Below are 19115 nucleotides of genomic sequence, written 5' to 3'. Positions count from 1 at the left end.
GAATGTAAGTACTTCTTACGTGAAATGATAATAGGAGTGTTTTTGAGGTTCTCTCTCATGTAATTGTTCTTAGGGACAAAAATACAATAAAATTACTCACTTTAGAAAAAAGTTATTACCCATATTTCACAAGATAATGAGCCAGTTTTCTAAATCACTTTGTTAGTTTTACAAAGATGAATCTTAACAGCTTTTTGTTCTTGTTATGTCAGCACCTTTGATTTTTCAAATTCACACACAAGTTATCTAAAGTCACATATGCCTAATGGCTGGTTGGTTGCATAAGGATGTTTAGTGGTAGCCCCAGGAAAACTGCCCTGGTGGAAATTCATCTCTGTTGAAGTCCTGAACATGAAATCTACACAGTGGTGGAATGAGACAGACATCATGACCCTATGTACATGTATGATTACACGAAACGTATGAATCTACATCGTGCACAACCACAGAAATGAAATGATGTACCGCATTTGTGTACAATGAATCAAAATGCAGTCTGTAAAAATAAAAAATAATAAAAAAAAACTACATAGCATATAGAATTAGAGTGAAGTAGCTCATCTAGTTGGGTTCACAGGTAGAAGAAGATGGCCAGGTCTGAAGCTTCTACATAGAAGAACTTAATTAAATAAAATTAAAGATCAGGGCTTGGGGTCTACCAGAATTAGATACTGCAACTAGTTTCAGGGGTAGAGAAATGTCTTTTGTTATATAAAAGTAGGTATATTTTATATATATCATAATTAACTTTTTAGGTTCACTGGGATTTTTATAACACTTTATATTTCTCTTATACCACTTACATTACTTTATCACTTCATATTCTGGTTTTATTTCAGTTTTTAAAAAAATATGTCCATCCCTGCTGTGAGACTGGGAATACTCTGATATCCAGAGACTGTATTAAATATTTGTACTACACTGTACACTGTGTGGCACTTAGTAGGTCGTTAATGAGTGTTGTTTGAATTAAGTTGATGAACTCTTACTTATTAAGTTATAGGATATTACTGAAAATCTAAAGTGATTTCATTTAATGTCTATAGAAGTATGAACCAAAATTCATCATATTTCTACCAGCAAATAAAGCATTCCATTTTAAGATGATCTTTGTGAACTTGGATTTGGAGACAAATCTGAACACAGCAAACAGATTTTTTTTTTTATTGGAAGTTTAAATTCCCTGCATTCTATAATACTTCAAGAAGTTTGCAACACTACCTAGCCAGGAATAAAATTTATTGCTAACTCATTAGCAAAATGTTAAAAATCTTGTCATTTATTTTTTCCTTCATGTCAGTAGGACATAGTGGTTAAGAATATCTTTCCTACTCTTAAGACTATCTTTGTGAAGTGGTTTTTATAGAGATTAAGGATATGGACCCTGGAGGAAGACAGTCTGAGTTCCAGTTCTTGTGTGACTTTGAACAGTCCCTTTATCCTCTCTCAGTCTTTGTTTTCTTTTTGTAAAAAGAGAATAATTATGCCTCAAAGAATTACAACAAAATTTAAACGATTTACATGTACATGTACGTGTGTGTATTTTATAAGCATCGCATGAGTATTATTTATCATTGGATATAAAATGTTTACTTCTGTTAAGATGACAAAATTCCTTGAAGAGCTTGAAGATATTGTTTCCAAATATAATGTGATGGGTCCTTTTATTAAAAGTAAAAGTATATACTTTTAGTCAGCAGTAATCGCTATCTTTGAAACTAATTTTTTTGGTCAGTTCTTGATGGAGCTATAAATGATAGTTGACATTTTGTTTTCCTCCACTTGAAAGAATGAAGAAATTTGGTATATTAAACAGTTTTTAAAATATTTACAAAAATGAAGATTAAGGTAGTAGAGATCTCAAGGTTTTTAATATTCTTTCTATATTTTAACTACTATTTTAAACAGCAAATGATCGACCAGGTGTTCACCACATTATGGATTTAGACACAGTATGAACTGGGCACAATATTCATCTGACCATTTTAAATCACTGGTTCTGATCAAAATGCAATAAACTATAATACATTGATATCAAAATATTCTGATTTCCTGGGGATTAGGTCTTATAAAAATAAATAAATAGAACAAAAGAAATATTCCATTCTCTGCTACCAATTTTTAATACATTGATTTCTGAAATTATTCTCAGCACGTAATTACAAGTTCATTGTACACTTTGCAGGAATAATAGAGTCTTAACAGAAGAGGCACAATTCTAGAATTTAGTGAAAACAGGAACATTTAAAAATATTCAATCACTTGCAATTCCCATAAAGAGGTTTCCTAAATCATTTACAGCTTAACAGCTGTGAATATGGTATTTCAATTATATTCCCATCCTTCATTTACTTGAGAAAGGAAAAAAAATAAGTTGGATACTTCATGTTCTAAGTAAGTTCAAGTTAATGTAGCTGAAAGGTTTTAAATGAGAAGGACTGAATGTTGACATTAGACCCAGAGGATGTATGCCTAAGTGTCAGAACGGTTTATTTATAGAGTTTTTCAGGAGAAATGAGGGTTGAAGCACAATACGACTCTGTTTGCATGGGGAAAGCACACAGAGATGTTCCATCAGCATGCTGATGCTCTGAGGCCATTCCCACGCCTATCCTGTGCACCCTCCTTACCTTCAATGAATACCTCCGCAGAAGTGGTATCCGAGCCGCTGGGGTTGGTAGCCAGACAGGTATAGCGGCCGGTGTCGTCCTCAAAAGCCTCTGCTATGGTCAGGGTGTGGAGGTCCTGGCCCTCACAGTGGATCTGAATGTCAGGAGAGTTGTGCAGCTCTTTCCCCTCACAAAACCATCTGCAGGCCAAATGGAGGTCAAAGGACAGAGCGTTAAGAGAGGAAATGGTGATGTTTAAAACAATAAAGCAAAAACCCAAGGCCAAATACTCTGCAATAAGATGCTTGTTTGATAAAAGATCTGTGTCAATGTTACTCATGGAAACTGTACATTTGAGACCGTGAAATTAATGACTAGACAATTCCCATAGGTTTTCTTTGTAAATCATCTTGCACATTTTATGAACCTTGAAATAAGGGGCGTTGTCAAACTCGGAAAGACCATTTTGATTACAAAATTAAAAAGAATGAAAAAACTCAAAATGTCTTATAAAATGTTCTATAATAAATGTCTTCCACATTTATTATGATTTTTTTCTATTATTCTTATCTAAAGGAAATACAAAAGTAACATGTGTTATGCTCAAAATATCTAATATGTTAAGGAAAACTTATCATGTTAAAAAAATCATAGGCGGCAGTATTTTTTGTTGACTCTAAGACTTCTGATCAGCTGAGCAGTGACAGATTTAATGCCTTCCACATTTTTGATATTTACAAAACTTTCTAGCAGACCGCCTTGGCCTCCGAGATGCAGAGAGAAACAGCAGTTATGCTGTGATTCATTCTTGCTAGTCTGCACTTTTCCTTTCCCAAACAGCCAGGCAGGACCTTGGGGTAGAAGGCTACAGGCTGACAGACTGTTTTAACACAGGTTTCTTCTCAAACTCTTTCTTCTATTCCCCCAACACCTCAGACTCTCAACACCATTTGATTGCTTTTACACTGAAAAAAAAAAAAAGTGTCCCCCAAGTTCTGAAAATGTGATTTATTTTTGAAGAGATATGTAGGAATGCGCCACTTAACAACTAACAGAATTCAAGCCTCTCTAAATTGTCCATTTAGCTTCTTAATTATCACCAAGAGAATTTTCTCTTGAGTCTAATCACCTATAAAATTCTTTGGACCTGGAATTCTTTTGTGAAAATACGACACCAAAGACTAATTGTTTTTTCTGCGTTTAGAGTAGCATAGTAGAGGTCTTTCTCTGTATTTAATTTGCAAATAGAATTAAGAAAGCAAATGAGTTTGTGAATTCTCAGAACATTAACCCCAGAAACCATACCAAAAGCTAAATATGGGATACTTACAAAAGAACAGACACAACTTTGGGAATTATAGAATATAAAATAGGTAGTCAACTGAGTGCTCTGTACAATGCGACCCATGCTATTTTGGGGGCAACAGAGAATGGCGGTAATTCTCAATTCTGGGGTGCACTGTAGTTTTGTTTTCATGAAGTCTTGGAGAGCTTTCCAGTCTAGGGCCATCTTCCCAGCCCTTCCCCTGCCCTTATTTCCCTGTTTTCTTTCCAAAACCATCCTCTAGTTCCTCACCCATGAGTGCTAACTGCAGCTTGAGTCTTAATTGATCTCTCCATCTCAAGCTATAAATTCTATGTTCTGTCATTAGATTAATGCTTTTGAAACTTCACCATACATGCTATTTTCTGAAATTCAGATCTGTCATTGAGGCCCTTCATGTAACTTGGATTTAACTTTATTTTCTATCATTTTTCTGTACTAATCCTGTTTCTGTCAAATGATTCCAGGAGTCCAATGCTCCCCAAATAGCCCTTGAAGTTTACTTGGCTACTCTTCTTTGCCCACACTTTCTCTCCTTGGAATTCTTTCCTTACCTTCTTCCTTATTATGGTTGAGATATGAGATGTCCCCCAAAAGTTCAGTATGAGATAATATAAGAAGGTTTAGAGGTACAATGGTCATGTTATGAAAGCCTTAACCTAATCAGTGCATTAATCCCCTGATAAGGATTAACTGGGTAGTAACGGTAGGCAGGTAGGGTGTAGATAGAGGAGGTGGGTTCCTGGGTGTGACTCTGGGGTTTATATTTTGTCCTTATTAAGCAGAGTTGTCTCTCTCTCTCTGTGCTTCCTGGTGCCACGTTCCCAACTGCTTTACTTCCACCATGATGTTCTGCCTCACCTCAGGCCCTGAGGAACGGAGTCAGCTGTCTATGGACTGAGTCCTCTGAAACCATGAGCTCCAAAATAACCTTTTCCTCCTTAAAATTGTTCTTGTCGGGACTTTTGGTCACAGGGAAAAATCAAGCATGAAAAAATGCAATAGAGTTTTAAGGCAATGATTAATTTCTTTGGGTGGGTATACTTCATAGGGAACCCTTTGCCAACTACATGAGTAAAGTCTCTTGTCCTCGAACTCAGCAAACTTGTTGTCTACAAGACTGTTTTTACATGGCTGGGAGCGAAGAATGGCTTTTATATTTTCAGATGGGAGGGAAAAAAATCCAAAAACAATAATCTCATGACACCCAAAATTATATGAAATTGAAATTTCAGAGTCCATAAATAAGTTTTTTTAAATACTCATTCGCATGTTGCCTTTGACTGCTTTTGCATGACAGTGACAGAATAGAGAAAGGTTGCAACATTCTGTCTGGTGACCCCAAAATACTTACTAATTTGGACCTTTCTTAAAAAAGTCTGCCAACACCTGCTTTGTGCTCCTTACAGAGCAGGGTCAGTGGAATCAGCAACACCTGAGAGCTTGTTAGACGAGCAGCATCTTGACTCTCATCCCAAAGCTACCAATGAGTTCAGATCCCCCAGGGGATTCAGGGCACATAAGTTTAAGTGCTGGTCTGGAGTGTCCCGATCCACACTAGCTAGCATGGTAGTGTCCTGGCTCTCACACACATTATTTACCTCTTTAATACAGTGAACATATTCTATGTGCTTTGTGTCTCTGGTCCCCTGCACATAGGTGCATGCAAAATCGCGTTCTTTTTGTTTGTTTCAACCAACTCTACTTTAAAAATGTTAAGAATCGCTCATTTGACAATTGATCATTTACCACTTTGTGACACCTTCTGTATTGTTTCCTTATATTATTATTCAATGCCAAATGTTTTTATAATTTTTTTCTCCGTCTAGAAAATCAGTCACTTCTTGATAAAAAAAAAATGCCTTTAAAAATTGATGCAGAGTATGTTGCACATAGTTGGTGCTTCAAAAAATATGATTGGTCATGCATTACTTTATAATATGCTTTCTATGAAAAAAAGTGAAGGGATTCATGGCCTAATTGTTTTGGGAAATGATGCATATTACTTTTTGATGTTTTATGTTTTCCAGTCACATTTCTTATTAAAGGCTCTGAAATGTCCTGCAGAAAACAAATTTGTTTCATGTGGTCCAATCCAGCATTTACCAACCTTATTTGACCATGTGATTCTTTCTCATTTAGCACCTACTAACATCCTATGTTATAGGATGCTTTCCTAAAAGATTAATGCCATAGAACTTGTATCTTAAAAAAAAAAAAAAGAATTATAAAGCAAGTAATAATAAGCACAAGGCTGAAAAAATAATTAACAGTAAACACAACAAAATACTTGAAATATACCTTAACACTGGCAGACAGATTAAGATAATAATGTCTTTTTTGCAACAAGGGGTTTAACACCTTGTCTTCATAGACCATAGTACTTAACTTTCCACTTTATAAGGAAATTAGTTCTTTGTGTGTTTTTTGATCCTACTAGAATGTAAGTTCTCCAAGGTGAATAATGTATTTACTAGGTTCCAGTACTGTGTTTGTCACATGGGAGTATGAATCATGCCTTTTTTTGCGGGGACAGGTGCCAGGGATTGAACTCAGGGCACCCACCCACTGAGTCAATCCCCAGGCCTATTTTGTATTTTATTTAGAGACAGGGTCTCACTAAGTTGCTTAGCGCCTTGCTTTTGCTGAGGTTGGCTTTGAACTTGCGATCCTCCTGCCTCAGCCTCCCAAGCCACTTGGGATTACAGGCATGTGCCACCGCACCCGGCTTGCCTTTTTATTTTCAATCATGACTTTTTATTTTCAATATTTGCTTCTTTGACATCTGGGCTTTGCTGACCTTGGAGGGACTGCCCCTTCCAGGCTAGCCAGTTCATAGGGCTATTAAAAGCATGCCTTTCATAGGTAAACCAACCAGTCTAAAACCAGCACCCCCTCTACCTTCTCTGGTGGACTCTTCTTACTCAAGGCAACTGCCTACCTGCCTAATTATCCCAGAAGCAGGTATGGACATTTAGTGGCAGTTCCCAGGCCCCAGGCCCACTGAAATGATCCAAACTAACCAGTCTTAAATCTGCTTATCCTGCCCCACCTCTCCCTACCTGTGGAAGCCATAAGAAAGGTACATTTCCCTCTCCCTCCTTTTGCTTTCTGACAGATCCTTATGTTTCCCCAGTGGTTCCCTGTGATGTGGGGCATGTCCCTTGCTCTTGGGAACTACAAGTACAAACTTTCTTTCAATGACAGTTACGGGCTGATCTGTTGGCCTCACTGTATCTGAGTAATAATAAAACCAACGTTTCAAAACATGGAACACTGCCATTGGGCTAATCAAAGAAGCAGCAGCTTACAAATGAAGGAAGGGCTGAATGGATAGTTTAAATAACATCTGTCATGGTTTCTGCTTTAAGATGTATATAGAGAGAGGTTTATCAACTCTCACCAACTCAAACTAAAGTGCACTTAAAAAGCATAAAATTAAACTTAAAATAATCTAGTTAGTGCATATATCAGAAGAGGAAATCAGTCTTGTCCATTCTTTATGGAGTAGATCAAAGATAAATCACCTTCTTATCTAAGCTAAGAGAATCTTGGAGCTTCACAGCTGTGACAGCACACTCTGGGTGAGATGTGTGTGATAGTCATGTTTGTTAAGTTGCTTAAATGTCCTCATCCTAACATCTTCCTGGCAGAGGACTCAAAACATTTAGTATTCTTTAGAGAAGAGGTAAAAGCCAGGTCTGTTGATTAAATTCTGATCTCCTAAAAATGTTCCCACATTAAATTCTTACTGCTAGCGTAGCTTAGGACAAACATCACTGGTGTGCGGAGCTAATCTGCAAAGTATACGGAAGAGGACAAAGAACAGGTTTGGGAAATGCAGAGCACTGGTGATGGCACTCTGTTCCCCCTGCTTCCCCTGTGGCAGACATCACTAATTGATCAGGATGTTCTTTGCCAGTGGGGTGGAATGTCTCCATAGAATGGTTTTGGCAGGCTTTACACAAAGAAACTGAAGTTGAAGTTTGAAATGAAACAGATTTGCTATCCTTAGCTTGGTCTGTTCCTAGAAGGTTCAGCCTCCCTTTTCTCCAGATCCTGAAAGTTCTTTCTGTTTACAGTGAGGGAAGCAAGCAAGAGGGTTTAGTTGAGAGGGGAGCAGACATGAAAACAGGTAATGTGCCTGCAGAGGGTCTACTTAGGTAAAATTCTTCTTGAGGTCACCTTGGGACCTTCCTTCATCCCATTTCTAATATCTGGAAGCCATTTATCTAGTAAATAGCACTCTCGACAACATATTAGAAAATTATTACTTTAGGTTTCCATTCTGAGTCTCTAATGAATTTCGACTTCAATCTTGAATTTTCAGCTTCAAAACTTGGATTTTCTACCATTAAATTGTTAAAACACTAATTAGTTGGGATGAAGAGAGGATATAATATTTGGTAACAATAATACTTAAGGATTTATACACATTCAAATTAAGGGAGAGTTAATATTTATTATATGTTAAGTGCTCTGCATACATGAGTTTATTTTCTCAACTTTGTGAAGTCATTGTCATATTTTTAGATATAGGAAACTCTCATTATCGAGAGTAATGAGAAGGAAGAACATGGGCAATTACACCCAGATAATCTCCAAAATTCTATTTTTCTCAATGCTTTTAGCTCCATCTTTCATCTAGTTTTCTATTGTGGGTATAAACGTGTTTGAACAAAGTTTACTGATTCCTGTCTTCTAATCTCTGGTGTGGCTGCTAAGCAGCAATGTAATTGCCACACAATAGGGAACTGAAGGAAATAAGAGAAGCAAAGCTTGAAAAATTAGTGGGTAAGGCAAATCCCCTTCGAAAGAATTAAGAGACGCTAATGTAGGAGAAAACCAGTTGGAACTGGTTGTCAGATCTCAAGGCCTTAAACAAGTCAGGAGAATAACTTTATGCTAATTAGGAATAAAATGTAAAGGTTAGGGGATACAGTTATAGTCATTCATTCATTGATCAATTATTTATTCACTCAACAAGCGGTTGACTACACTTCAGCTCTAATCCAGGAAACATAGGGAATAAAAGATCAGCTAATCCAGGTTTCTCAGTTCACAGGCTGGCGTTAGGTGTAGATGGAGGAGAAAACCCAAACACAGGCCCAGGAAAGTGCCAAGTATGCTTGGTTCTTCTATCTCAAAGAAGCATCTACTGCTTCAAAAATCTTTCAAAATTGGTATGGCTTCATACTCATGGATTTAACTTTGCTTCAGATAGAAGACTTCTGTTGAAATTAATTTATTGGAGAGAGGATAATGTTGATGGTCTTCAGAAGTTTAGAATTTTCCCTTTTATTCATAAAGGATTACAGAACATAGGAAAAAAGGATTGTAGCATTTAAAGCCCTGTAGGGAGGCATATTTATATATGCTCTGTGCTGAGATCTTGAGTCAGGGAGATTATATATATATGTGTGTGTATATTTTTTGTTGCATGATTTTTTTTTCCTCCCTCAGGATTTTCCAAACATTCCAGTCTAAAAACGAGATGGTGTCAAAAATCCAGGGATCATATTATGGCACCGGCAGGATGTGGCTGGAGTGAAATTCAAGAAGGTGTTTTACATAGAAGAGTTTGGTATTTAATTGTTCACTTTCTACATTTCAAGGTGAGGTTAAATGGAACCCCTGACTTTGTGTGAATCCCATTGTTGGAGGAAAGTGGCTACATCTGTCTGCAGTCCTGAGTCTGCTTGGTTAGGGATCAAAGGGGGACAGGAGAATAACAAATGTCAGAAGGACTGCAGCTGTTTCTGAGCAGATGGCTGTCCCTGAAAACCACCCATCATTTCCATCCTGGACAGAGTCAGAAAATTTAAAGTTTTACTTCCCTGCATGTGGCCTTCCTGTTGTCCTGACAACTGGTACAGGGGCTCCAAACTGTGTATTGGAACTGAGATATCCACCTGGGATGCTCAGAATGCTCTGATTCTCCAAGATAGTCCATGAATGTTGACTTTCATGAGAATAAACTCAACTGATAAGTGAGAGGTACCAACAAATCTACTGGCAAAGTACAATACACACTTTTCAGTATACTCTACTCATAGTTTATGTTTAAAAAATCACATATGGCATCACCTGGGTTATAAGCTCACTAGCAATACGATTCTAATACTACCATTTAGCAAGAAATACAGATTTTGTGAGTGTGGTTTCTTTTGGTCATTTTTATTTTATTGAACCACAACTGTGTAGTGTGGAAGTTTTCTGTGCACCGTATTTTAAACATGTGGCTTTTGAAAATAAACAAATCTGACTTATAAAATGTATACAGCCTCGTTGATCAATCTTGGCTCATGCTAACTCTGCTAAGCAAAATGGTCAAAACTTAGAAGCCAATGGATAGAAATAATAAGGTCCTTATTAAATAAAAACCTTTAAAAAGAGTTGAGTTTTTATTTTCTCCTCTAAGTCAGTTTCTTTGTGTTCATGGAGAAACACAAAGTTATGTTGAAAGACGTCTCTTTATTTCTCTCCTGGCAACTTCACTGACTCATTCTTGGAAAAATTATCTTCAAAAGGGGTGTCAATGATGGTCACAAGACAGCAGACAGAGCCCCTAGGTGCCCCCTCTCCCAAAGTGCAAACAGCCAGGGTGTCATGGACATCCATGCTTGAAGAAAACCAAAGTAAATAAAGCAACCGGTTCCTTTAATGCTATTATAATGGAAATAAAGTGTAGGAAACCCCCAGAAAGATCACTGGGTCAGCAGTGGCTATTTTTTCCAGGTGTTCCTTTTCCCTAGAAGAGCAGTAGAATCAGCAAAACCAAATGGGCAAGTTAGGCCCAACGTGAGTTTTGTTTATGCCTACATTCAAAGTTAGGCCAGCTGTAAGTATTGCATTTCTTACTCAATTAAACACCAATTAATTTTTATGGAGTATTTTTGTCTTGTCACCAAAGATTTCTTAATTTTTTACATGTGTTCACATTAACCACAAGACACACCATGTTTATTCTGTCATGTGGATTTATAGGCAGACCAAAGTGAAATTAGTCCTTGTCTGAATTTACTATGGCTATAATTTCAGGACCGCTTAGCTTGAAGGCCAATAGCTAAATTTGTGTGGACAACAGATGTACTTTAACCTTATGGTCCAAAAGAGACCAATAAACAGATTGGTTTTTTGAAATTCAAAGTCCAGGAAATGATAAAATAGATTCTGAACCCAAACCAGGCTCATGTCTAGCAATTCTTTTCTCAATAATCACTTTATCACCTAAGAAAGAAAGATAAAATAGAGGGTTGGACCAGCCCAGATAAAATTAAATAAAATTAAATGATTTTATCTTGTTGTGTTTTGACCATGAGTGGTAGTTCTGGGTCTGGACATTAACAAGCATGTCAATATTTAATAGCTATCCTTAAAAAACAACTATAAAAAATACACAAGTGGAATCCACACTAAATATTTCTGCTGCCAGAAGCTCTTAAGTTGTTAGATTGCTTCTAATATTTTCCATACCAGTGATGGAGGAGAAAAGATGTAGGCCTGGGAGTCGGTTGCCCAGGGTTCTTGTTTTGTCCGGTCCACATACCAGCTAAGGTGACTGTGGACAAGTTATTCTCTCATTTGGGGTTTGAGTTTCCATATTTGTGAAATGTGAGGAATGAGCTAGACTAGCACTTCCGCATATGTGTCCCAAGGAACTAGTTCTGTGGCAACCTGACAGATAACATTGAAAAGGTTTCTGCGGCCAAACAGGTTTAAAGAACCACTGGGTTAAACAAAGCTACACATCTGCCTTTACTACAGAACCTTTTTAGAGCTTTGCACCAGTGTGTGATGAATTTCTATGAGGGAATTAAGGCAGGCATCATTCTCAGTCTTACTTGACCATGGGACATAAGTTTTGAGAATCATGTTGAAGGATCAGTGTTATGTGGAACACATTTTGGAAAACACTGGGTTGAATTATCAGTAAGATCCCATCTAATTCTATGATAGTGACATTTAATAGCTGGCATATATTTTACAACAACTCTTACAGTGTTCGTGACAGATATTAGTAACAGGGTAAATCTTTTTTCCCACTGGCCCCAAACTTGGTTTCAGGTATCTTCTCAAATGGTGCTGTGGGCAACCTCTACCACATGATTACACTTGGCACCAGAATGGGAACATATCTGCCAAGCCTGCTTTAGCAGTCTTTGTTTAAATATCATTTCTTAGATAGGATTGAATGGGAAATGCTGATTTCCTTCCATTTATATTTACTGTTAAATCTAAGAATTTTCTTTCTTTCTTATTTACTTTTGAAAAGTTGCCATTTTGCTCTGGTATGTGAAAATACCATGGCACCCCCACCCGCCACCCCAGCACTCATTGGAAATACTTAAGGTAAACATACAATATATTTTTAAAGCTACGACATTTCTGAAAGTGAAATAGGTAACCACTCATAATTACAGGAAAAAAATGATTACTGTTGTAGGCAAATCAGGATGGGCAGTTGTTCTACTTTTAGCTTACTGCAAGAGCAATGGAAATATCATTATGGCTTTAGAGACAATTTTGACTCTTTAGAAATGTGATGCATTCCTATGAGTAGACAACAGTAAATTTTACAGTACTTGAGGGGGAAGAAGGTTCCCAACCTCTCTATCGTTCAAGTACAAATTCTCTAGTTACACCTGTTAGTGAAAAAAAAAAAAAATAGATTCATCCACACCAATTTTCTACACAAGCACAGAAATAAGTCAGCATGACCTGACAAGTCACACTTCAAAGTTACCTGTACTGTGAAAATTTGTACGGAATGGTTCCAAGCCTCAAAACCCAGGGGAAAGAATGGATTACAAGACAGCTTGAGAATGAGAAACAGCATCCATAAAACAGCTAGAGGTGCACATTCAGCTATTTTGTTGCTATAGTTATGGCAGGTAATTATTATCTATTGTTGCAACTTGGATTACATTCCAAAGGGGATAAGATGGGAGATGTTTTATTAGACAATGCTGTCAATCTTCTCTGCTCTTGGAACTTGTCCATTATGATCGCCTCAGACTTATGAAACCCAAAAGGCCTAAAGCCAAACCAGGGAAAGGGACAGCAGCTCCTCCTGGTATCTTCAGCTTTGGAATGACAGACACCCACATAACATGTTCATTTATCTACTCCCAGAAAGCCCAGTGGTGACTTTTTTGTATGTGACAAGCAATGACACTGAATCCAATTCTTCCTCAGCAACAGAACATCTTTCTCCAATGTCAAGAAATAGGGGACTTCATCTAAAAGTCCCTCAGTCAGCCATAAGGCTGCTGCCAGCTAGAGAGTCAGGGGTTAAGGATAAGGAGGTTGAGTAAAAGTGGGGACAGGGAAGGAGGGGGAGATACCTTTCTTTCTGAAAAAACTGAGACTTTCCAATTCCAAAGAACTCGTTTCTCTTGCCTTGACCTCTTCCTATGCTGGCTTCCCTGGTTGAGGCTCTATCAGCTCAGCCATTCAGTGGCTCAGGGAGGGGGCAGTCACTCAGATCCCAGCTGACCTGTGGGAGGCCTGAGGATAGACAACTCCTAGCTTCCTCTCACAGTGCTCTGCTCTACTCTAATCTGACGATGTTCAAATGTGGCTAATTTGTTCTCTTAGGAACCACAAAACAAGAAAAAAAACCTAAACACAGAGTAAAGCACACGCATCTGAACTCTAAAGTGGCCCTGTCAGTAACTGTACATACAGAATTTTCTTTTTCTTTTTTGGGGGTGCTGGGGATCGAACCCAAGGCCTCATGCATGCTAGGCCAGCACTCTAGCACTGAGCGACATGGCCAGTCTTTTCCTTTTTTCAAGTTAAGATTTCCCCCAACCAACTCCTTTCAAAAGTCGTCTTCTTTCCTGAATGCTTTTCTCTTGTTATTTTGTGTACCTTCTGGAAGTCCACACTTAGAGGTCAGCTCTCCAAGGAGAGCTATAATAAATGAAGTATCAACGGAGGAGAGAATGGTTTTCATTGAATAGTGAAAAATTAAGGGTGGGAGGAATTATATTGCTAGCAGTTGGTACTCACGGGCCCTGGAGCAACTACTGTGGCTAAAACAGTGAATGCTTTCATAAAAAAAGGGGAGTGACATTTTTATGCACACAACACACACACACACACTCCACATACCTACATACACAACTCCCTGGATTTAACATGTGACATACTCCTAGAATCAAGTCCCTGACGGATTCTCAAACACCTTGCAAATGCTGCTTTGCAACCACCTTTGATTGTAGCCACACAGGTGACTCTCTCAGCTGTATCTCCACCCTCCCCCAACGCTTTGGATTAAATACATACTTTCAAATTTGTGGACAAGCGAGTCATTTTTCCAGGAAAGTCGCCGCCTCCATGCTTCTCCTCAAAGCCAGGTGTGCTGTGGGGAGCCTCTGCCTAGCAGGGAGGGGCCTCAGGTGTGTGCGCAAGAGCAGGAAGTCAGGCCTAATTATGCCTTGTTTTATTTGGCCATTTGAATAACGAATAAAATGGCATGTTTCATTTCAGTTGGTTTTTCAGGGCAAATTACCTAAGGCTAACATTGTATTCGAACAGACTGGATTTTTTAAAGAGTGAAAATTAACATTATAACCAGACACAGACTTATATCTATTTCTTTGAAAAATACAGATTTTGTTAGGTCAGGATGAAAGCATTCTCCTTTCTGATTGCAATTAGCACCCCTCCCCTCCGCAACCTGGCTGCGTCTCACCACACAGTACTGGTACCCTGCACACTCAACGTGACTGGGATTTCACCATATACAACTTTTTAAAAGTGGCTTCAGAGGCACTGACAGACTTGGTAATAAATAACAAAAACTAACACGCTGTTCCCACCCTCTGTACCAAAGAAACCTCTAAAACTATTATGGGATGTCAGAGGGAGGTGGGTTAGGGAAAAAGTATAGCATATGATATTTACTAGTTCTAAGAAACTGTTATAGCTCCTTTGCTTAGAAAGCAAATAAAAAATATGTGAATATTTTTGCATTTAAAAATGTCACTGGCTGTTGGGCACAGTGGCACATAGCTGTCATCCCAGCAGCTCAGGAGGTTGAGGTAGGAGGATTGCAAGTTCAAAGCCAGCTTTAGCAACTTAGACCCTGATCAACTAAGAGAGGCCCTGCCTCAAAATAAAAAATAAAACAGGCTGGGGATGTGGCTCAGTGGTTAAGTGCCCCTGGGTTGTAACCTGGAGTCACCAAAAAAAAAAAAAAAAGACACTGGTCATAATGGCTATATGTGTTCCACAGTGCAGGGTAAGAACATTATAGTACTCAGTTTATCCTGTGGATCAGAATTCCGATTTATCAGAATATGTGTATATCAGAGTATCGAGATACACTTTTCACCTCAACCATCTTTCTTCTTGGGGCTTTGCATCTGTATACATTATGAGAAACACTTTCCTCATACCTTAGTCTGGCAATTTATACATGTCGAAGCAATAAAAAAATTATTTTGTACTAGAAAAAGGTATGGGGTCCCTGCTATATGTAAATGCTGTTTTCACATGTGTATATCTTCTCAGATCTTTTGGGCAAGAATGACCACAGTCTCCCTACAGCTTTTAAGGTTCTGTTGGTCCATCGTTTGTACAGGTTGTTTAAAATTGGGCTTAAAATTACTTGTTTGCTCAATTTTAAAGGATCTAAAAAATTCCTGAGAATAAAATTATCCCATCTGCCCAAAGATGGAATAGACGGGAATGAATGAATGAGTTCCCCGTCACTAGAGATATTGAAGATGGTGAAGAATTGCTAGGGGTTGTTTAGAGAATTCAAGGGCTAGATGGAAAACTAATTGAGAGTTTGTGATGACTAGTTTTATAATTTTTCTTTTAGTAAACAATTGATGACTGATGCATGGAAGTTGGACAAACCATCTAACATGGTACACAGAATAATTAAGAATGGCATAATCCTCTTAACGATGATGCATTTACTAGATTAGCCTAATTTAATCAAGATAACTCTTGAGATCTCCAGGGGCTTTTTAATTAGGATGGTTTATTGGGGATGCATTAGCTGTTAAGTGGAGCTTACATCCACCACACACACACACTAAAATGTTTTCCTGTTTATAAATAGTATGCATCCAAGTTTCCATTTTTTCTTCCTGAGGTTGAGCTTCCCTTCATTGACATGGAACCTCTAGCTTTAAAAATATTTATGTTAGCTCATACATTGCTGGTGGGAATGCAAATCGGTGCAACCATTATAGAAAGTGATATGGAGATTCCTCAGAAAACTTGGAATGGAATCACCATTTGACTCAACTATCCCATTCCTTGGTTTATACCCAAAGGACTTAAAATGAGCATTTTACAGTGACACAGCTGATTCAATGTTTATAGCAACTCAACTCACAATAGCTAAACTCTGGAACCAACCTAGGTTCCCTTCAACAAATGAATGGATAAAGAACGTGGTATACACATATGATGGAATATTACTCATCTTTAAAAAAGAATGAAATTATGGTATTTACTGATAAATGGATGATGGAGTTGGAGAATATAATGCTAAGTGAAATAAGTCAATCCCCCAGAACCAAAGGTAGAATGTTTTCTTTAATATGCAGATGCTAATTCACAATAATGGGGGGGCTAGGGAAGAATAGAGTTACTTTAGATTAGGTGGAGGGGAGTGAAGGGAGGGGAGGGGTATGGGGATAGGAAGGATAGTAGAATGAAACAGGCATTATTACCTTATGTACATATATAACTGCATGACTGATGTGATCCTACAACATATACAATCAGAAAAATGAGAAATTATACTCCATTTATGTATGATATATCAAAGTGCATAAATGCATTCTACTGTGATGTATATAACTAATTAGAACAAATAAAAATTAATTAAAAAGTTGTTAGGAAATTACAAGCTAAATTCAAATTCAATGAGGTGTAGTTTAATTTTTCAAAAGCCAGAGAGCATTTAAAAGATTTTTAAATGTTGTTATTAGATCAGAGAACAATTTTCATTTATTTGCATACATATTTTGATAATCCTGAATATTTGACACTTTTCTCCAACTTTTCTATATTCTTTCTGATTTCAACATTCTTCTTTGGGAAGAGGAAACTCCTGATTTTTTTTGCTTGGGACTGGCACTCCTATAAAAATGTCTATTGAGAAGAATAGCCTTTTGTCTGCACAAGGAACTCACTGCCACAGTCACACTAGGTGTGAGACTGCCTTTTGACATTGTAACCCGGAGACCCTGATCTCTGGAAAAGGTGTGGAGTGTGTATCAGTTAAAAAAAAAAAGAAAAAGAAAACCAAACCAATCCCACAGCTGGTTTTGCAGAATCACTACTTATTACTATTCACTTTTTTTGTTCAGAAGCAACTCTTCTAAATGCAAAATTTATATTTTTGTTCAAGCCTACACAGCACTCAATATTCGTAACCATGAATTCCCATTTTTCTAACCAACCCTCACATCACTGAGAAGTAAAAATTCCTCCCTCTCCCCCCACCTCTTCTTCCTGTAAAGCATTATTATGATTTCTAAGTGACTAGAAACTACTAAAGTACTTAATAGCTCTGAAATTCTGGTGGGCTTAGAGATTTTCTGGCCAATGACTAAAGAGTTAACCTTGGACATTTCAAAGAAAATGTTAAATCTGCTGCCAGGTCATTTACTGCAATGTTAAAAGCTGAAGAAATGAGTTTGCCCAGTACTCTGGAGCCTAATAATGTTATTGTAACTGGTATACTGAGGAGATGGAACGGCTTCTAATGCTGCTTTTGAAGTGATTTATTGATCCCTGCACAATAGTTTTTCAGCAATTCATATAACCAGAATTTATAGATTTATTCCTAACTTCAGGAAAAATTGACTTCATCCTTGAACCTTTTGCTGTCTTGCATCAATCTCTGACTTGCAATTAGCTAAGTTAAGTCATGATTCTCCAAAGGCATCCTCAACCCCCTGTGGGTAGGATCTGATTTTCCAAAGTTTGAATTATATCACTCAATCTTCAGAAAGTCAGTTGTAAGTACATTGATATTTTTGGCAAATACCATCAGAATGTACAAACTCTACATAAAGAAGGAAAGAAAGGGATATTCAGAAAGCATTGTTGTGCTTTATAATATTGTTATACAACTATAATGTATAGAGGGTTTGTACGGCTCTTGGTGGAGGTGGCAGCAGGGGACAGGCACAGGGGTATTCCTTTTAGGCATTATGTATATTTTGTTTTCCAAAAGGAAAATAAAATAAAAGCTCACACTCACAGAATGAAAATTGCTGTAACCAATATGGGACTACAAATTGGTATAAAGTCTCAGGAAGAGAATTTGGCAACATTACCATTTAGGATGCATCGGCATTAGACCCAGTAGTTTTATTTCTAGGATGTTAGGCTTTGATATACTCACACAAGCATATAAAGACATACAAAATAAAGTTGATAATTTTAGCAGTCTTTACAAAAAGTCATAGGAAAACACTCAGCTTGCTCTAAATATCCATCAAAGAGCAAATAGCAATCCAATTATGGTATCCCCACAATAAAATACTGTACAGTCTTTAAAAATAATATTAGAAGAAACCACCAGAAACACGCCACGTAATAAAACCACAATAGCATAGAGCAGTAGACTTCTGGAGGGTTACACAAGAAGCATGTCACTTTGAAGTTATCTTTTGAGGAGGGCTGGGGCAGAGGGAAGACGAAGGAACTTTCACTTTTCATTTTGCAGTTTTCTGTATGACATACACTCTAAATGCAAACAAATATTATTTTATACATTTAAAACAATGAAAATGTACAAAAAGGCAACCTAAAGGGAAACAGAATAACATAAGAGAACCCAACCTGGGTGAGGTGGCGCGTGCCTGTAATCCCAGCGGCTCGGGAGACTGAGGCAGGAGGATCACAAGTTCAAAACCAGCCTCAGCAAGAGCAAGGTGCTAAGCAACTCAGTGAGACCTGTCTCTAAATAAAATACAAAAAAGGGTTGGGGATGTGGCTATGTGGTTAAGGATGCTTGGGTTCAATTTGTCACATCAAAACAGAAAAAAAAAAGTGCCCAATGTTGGCAGCATTTTAAAAGTTGAAAAGAAATGTGCTTTTTAGAACCATTATATTCTATTGAGAGATGTGCTTCAGTTCATCATTCAGTAACTTCTGCAGTCTCTTAAGCCCACATTTTATTCATGTCTGTCTCCTAA

General features: G+C 37.6%; 1 protein-coding gene across 3 annotated transcripts in view; it reads right to left on the bottom strand.

Annotated features, from left to right (window-relative positions):
* The window catches only part of Palld (palladin, cytoskeletal associated protein), a 371690-nt gene that overhangs the window by 219764 nt on the left and 132811 nt on the right, over positions 1–19115 (bottom strand). For all 3 annotated transcript variants that reach the window (XM_047548533.1, XM_047548534.1, XM_047548536.1), the window contains exon 3: positions 2631–2809. In XM_047548533.1, the coding sequence (XP_047404489.1) occupies positions 2631–2809 (179 nt within the window). The remainder of the gene's footprint in view (positions 1–2630; positions 2810–19115) is intronic.

Source organism: Sciurus carolinensis, chromosome 4 (assembly GCF_902686445.1).
Source record: "Sciurus carolinensis chromosome 4, mSciCar1.2, whole genome shotgun sequence".
Taxonomy (NCBI): domain Eukaryota; kingdom Metazoa; phylum Chordata; class Mammalia; order Rodentia; family Sciuridae; genus Sciurus; species Sciurus carolinensis.
Note: the sequence above shows the minus strand (reverse complement) of the source record. Positions and strands in the feature narration are given on the sequence as shown.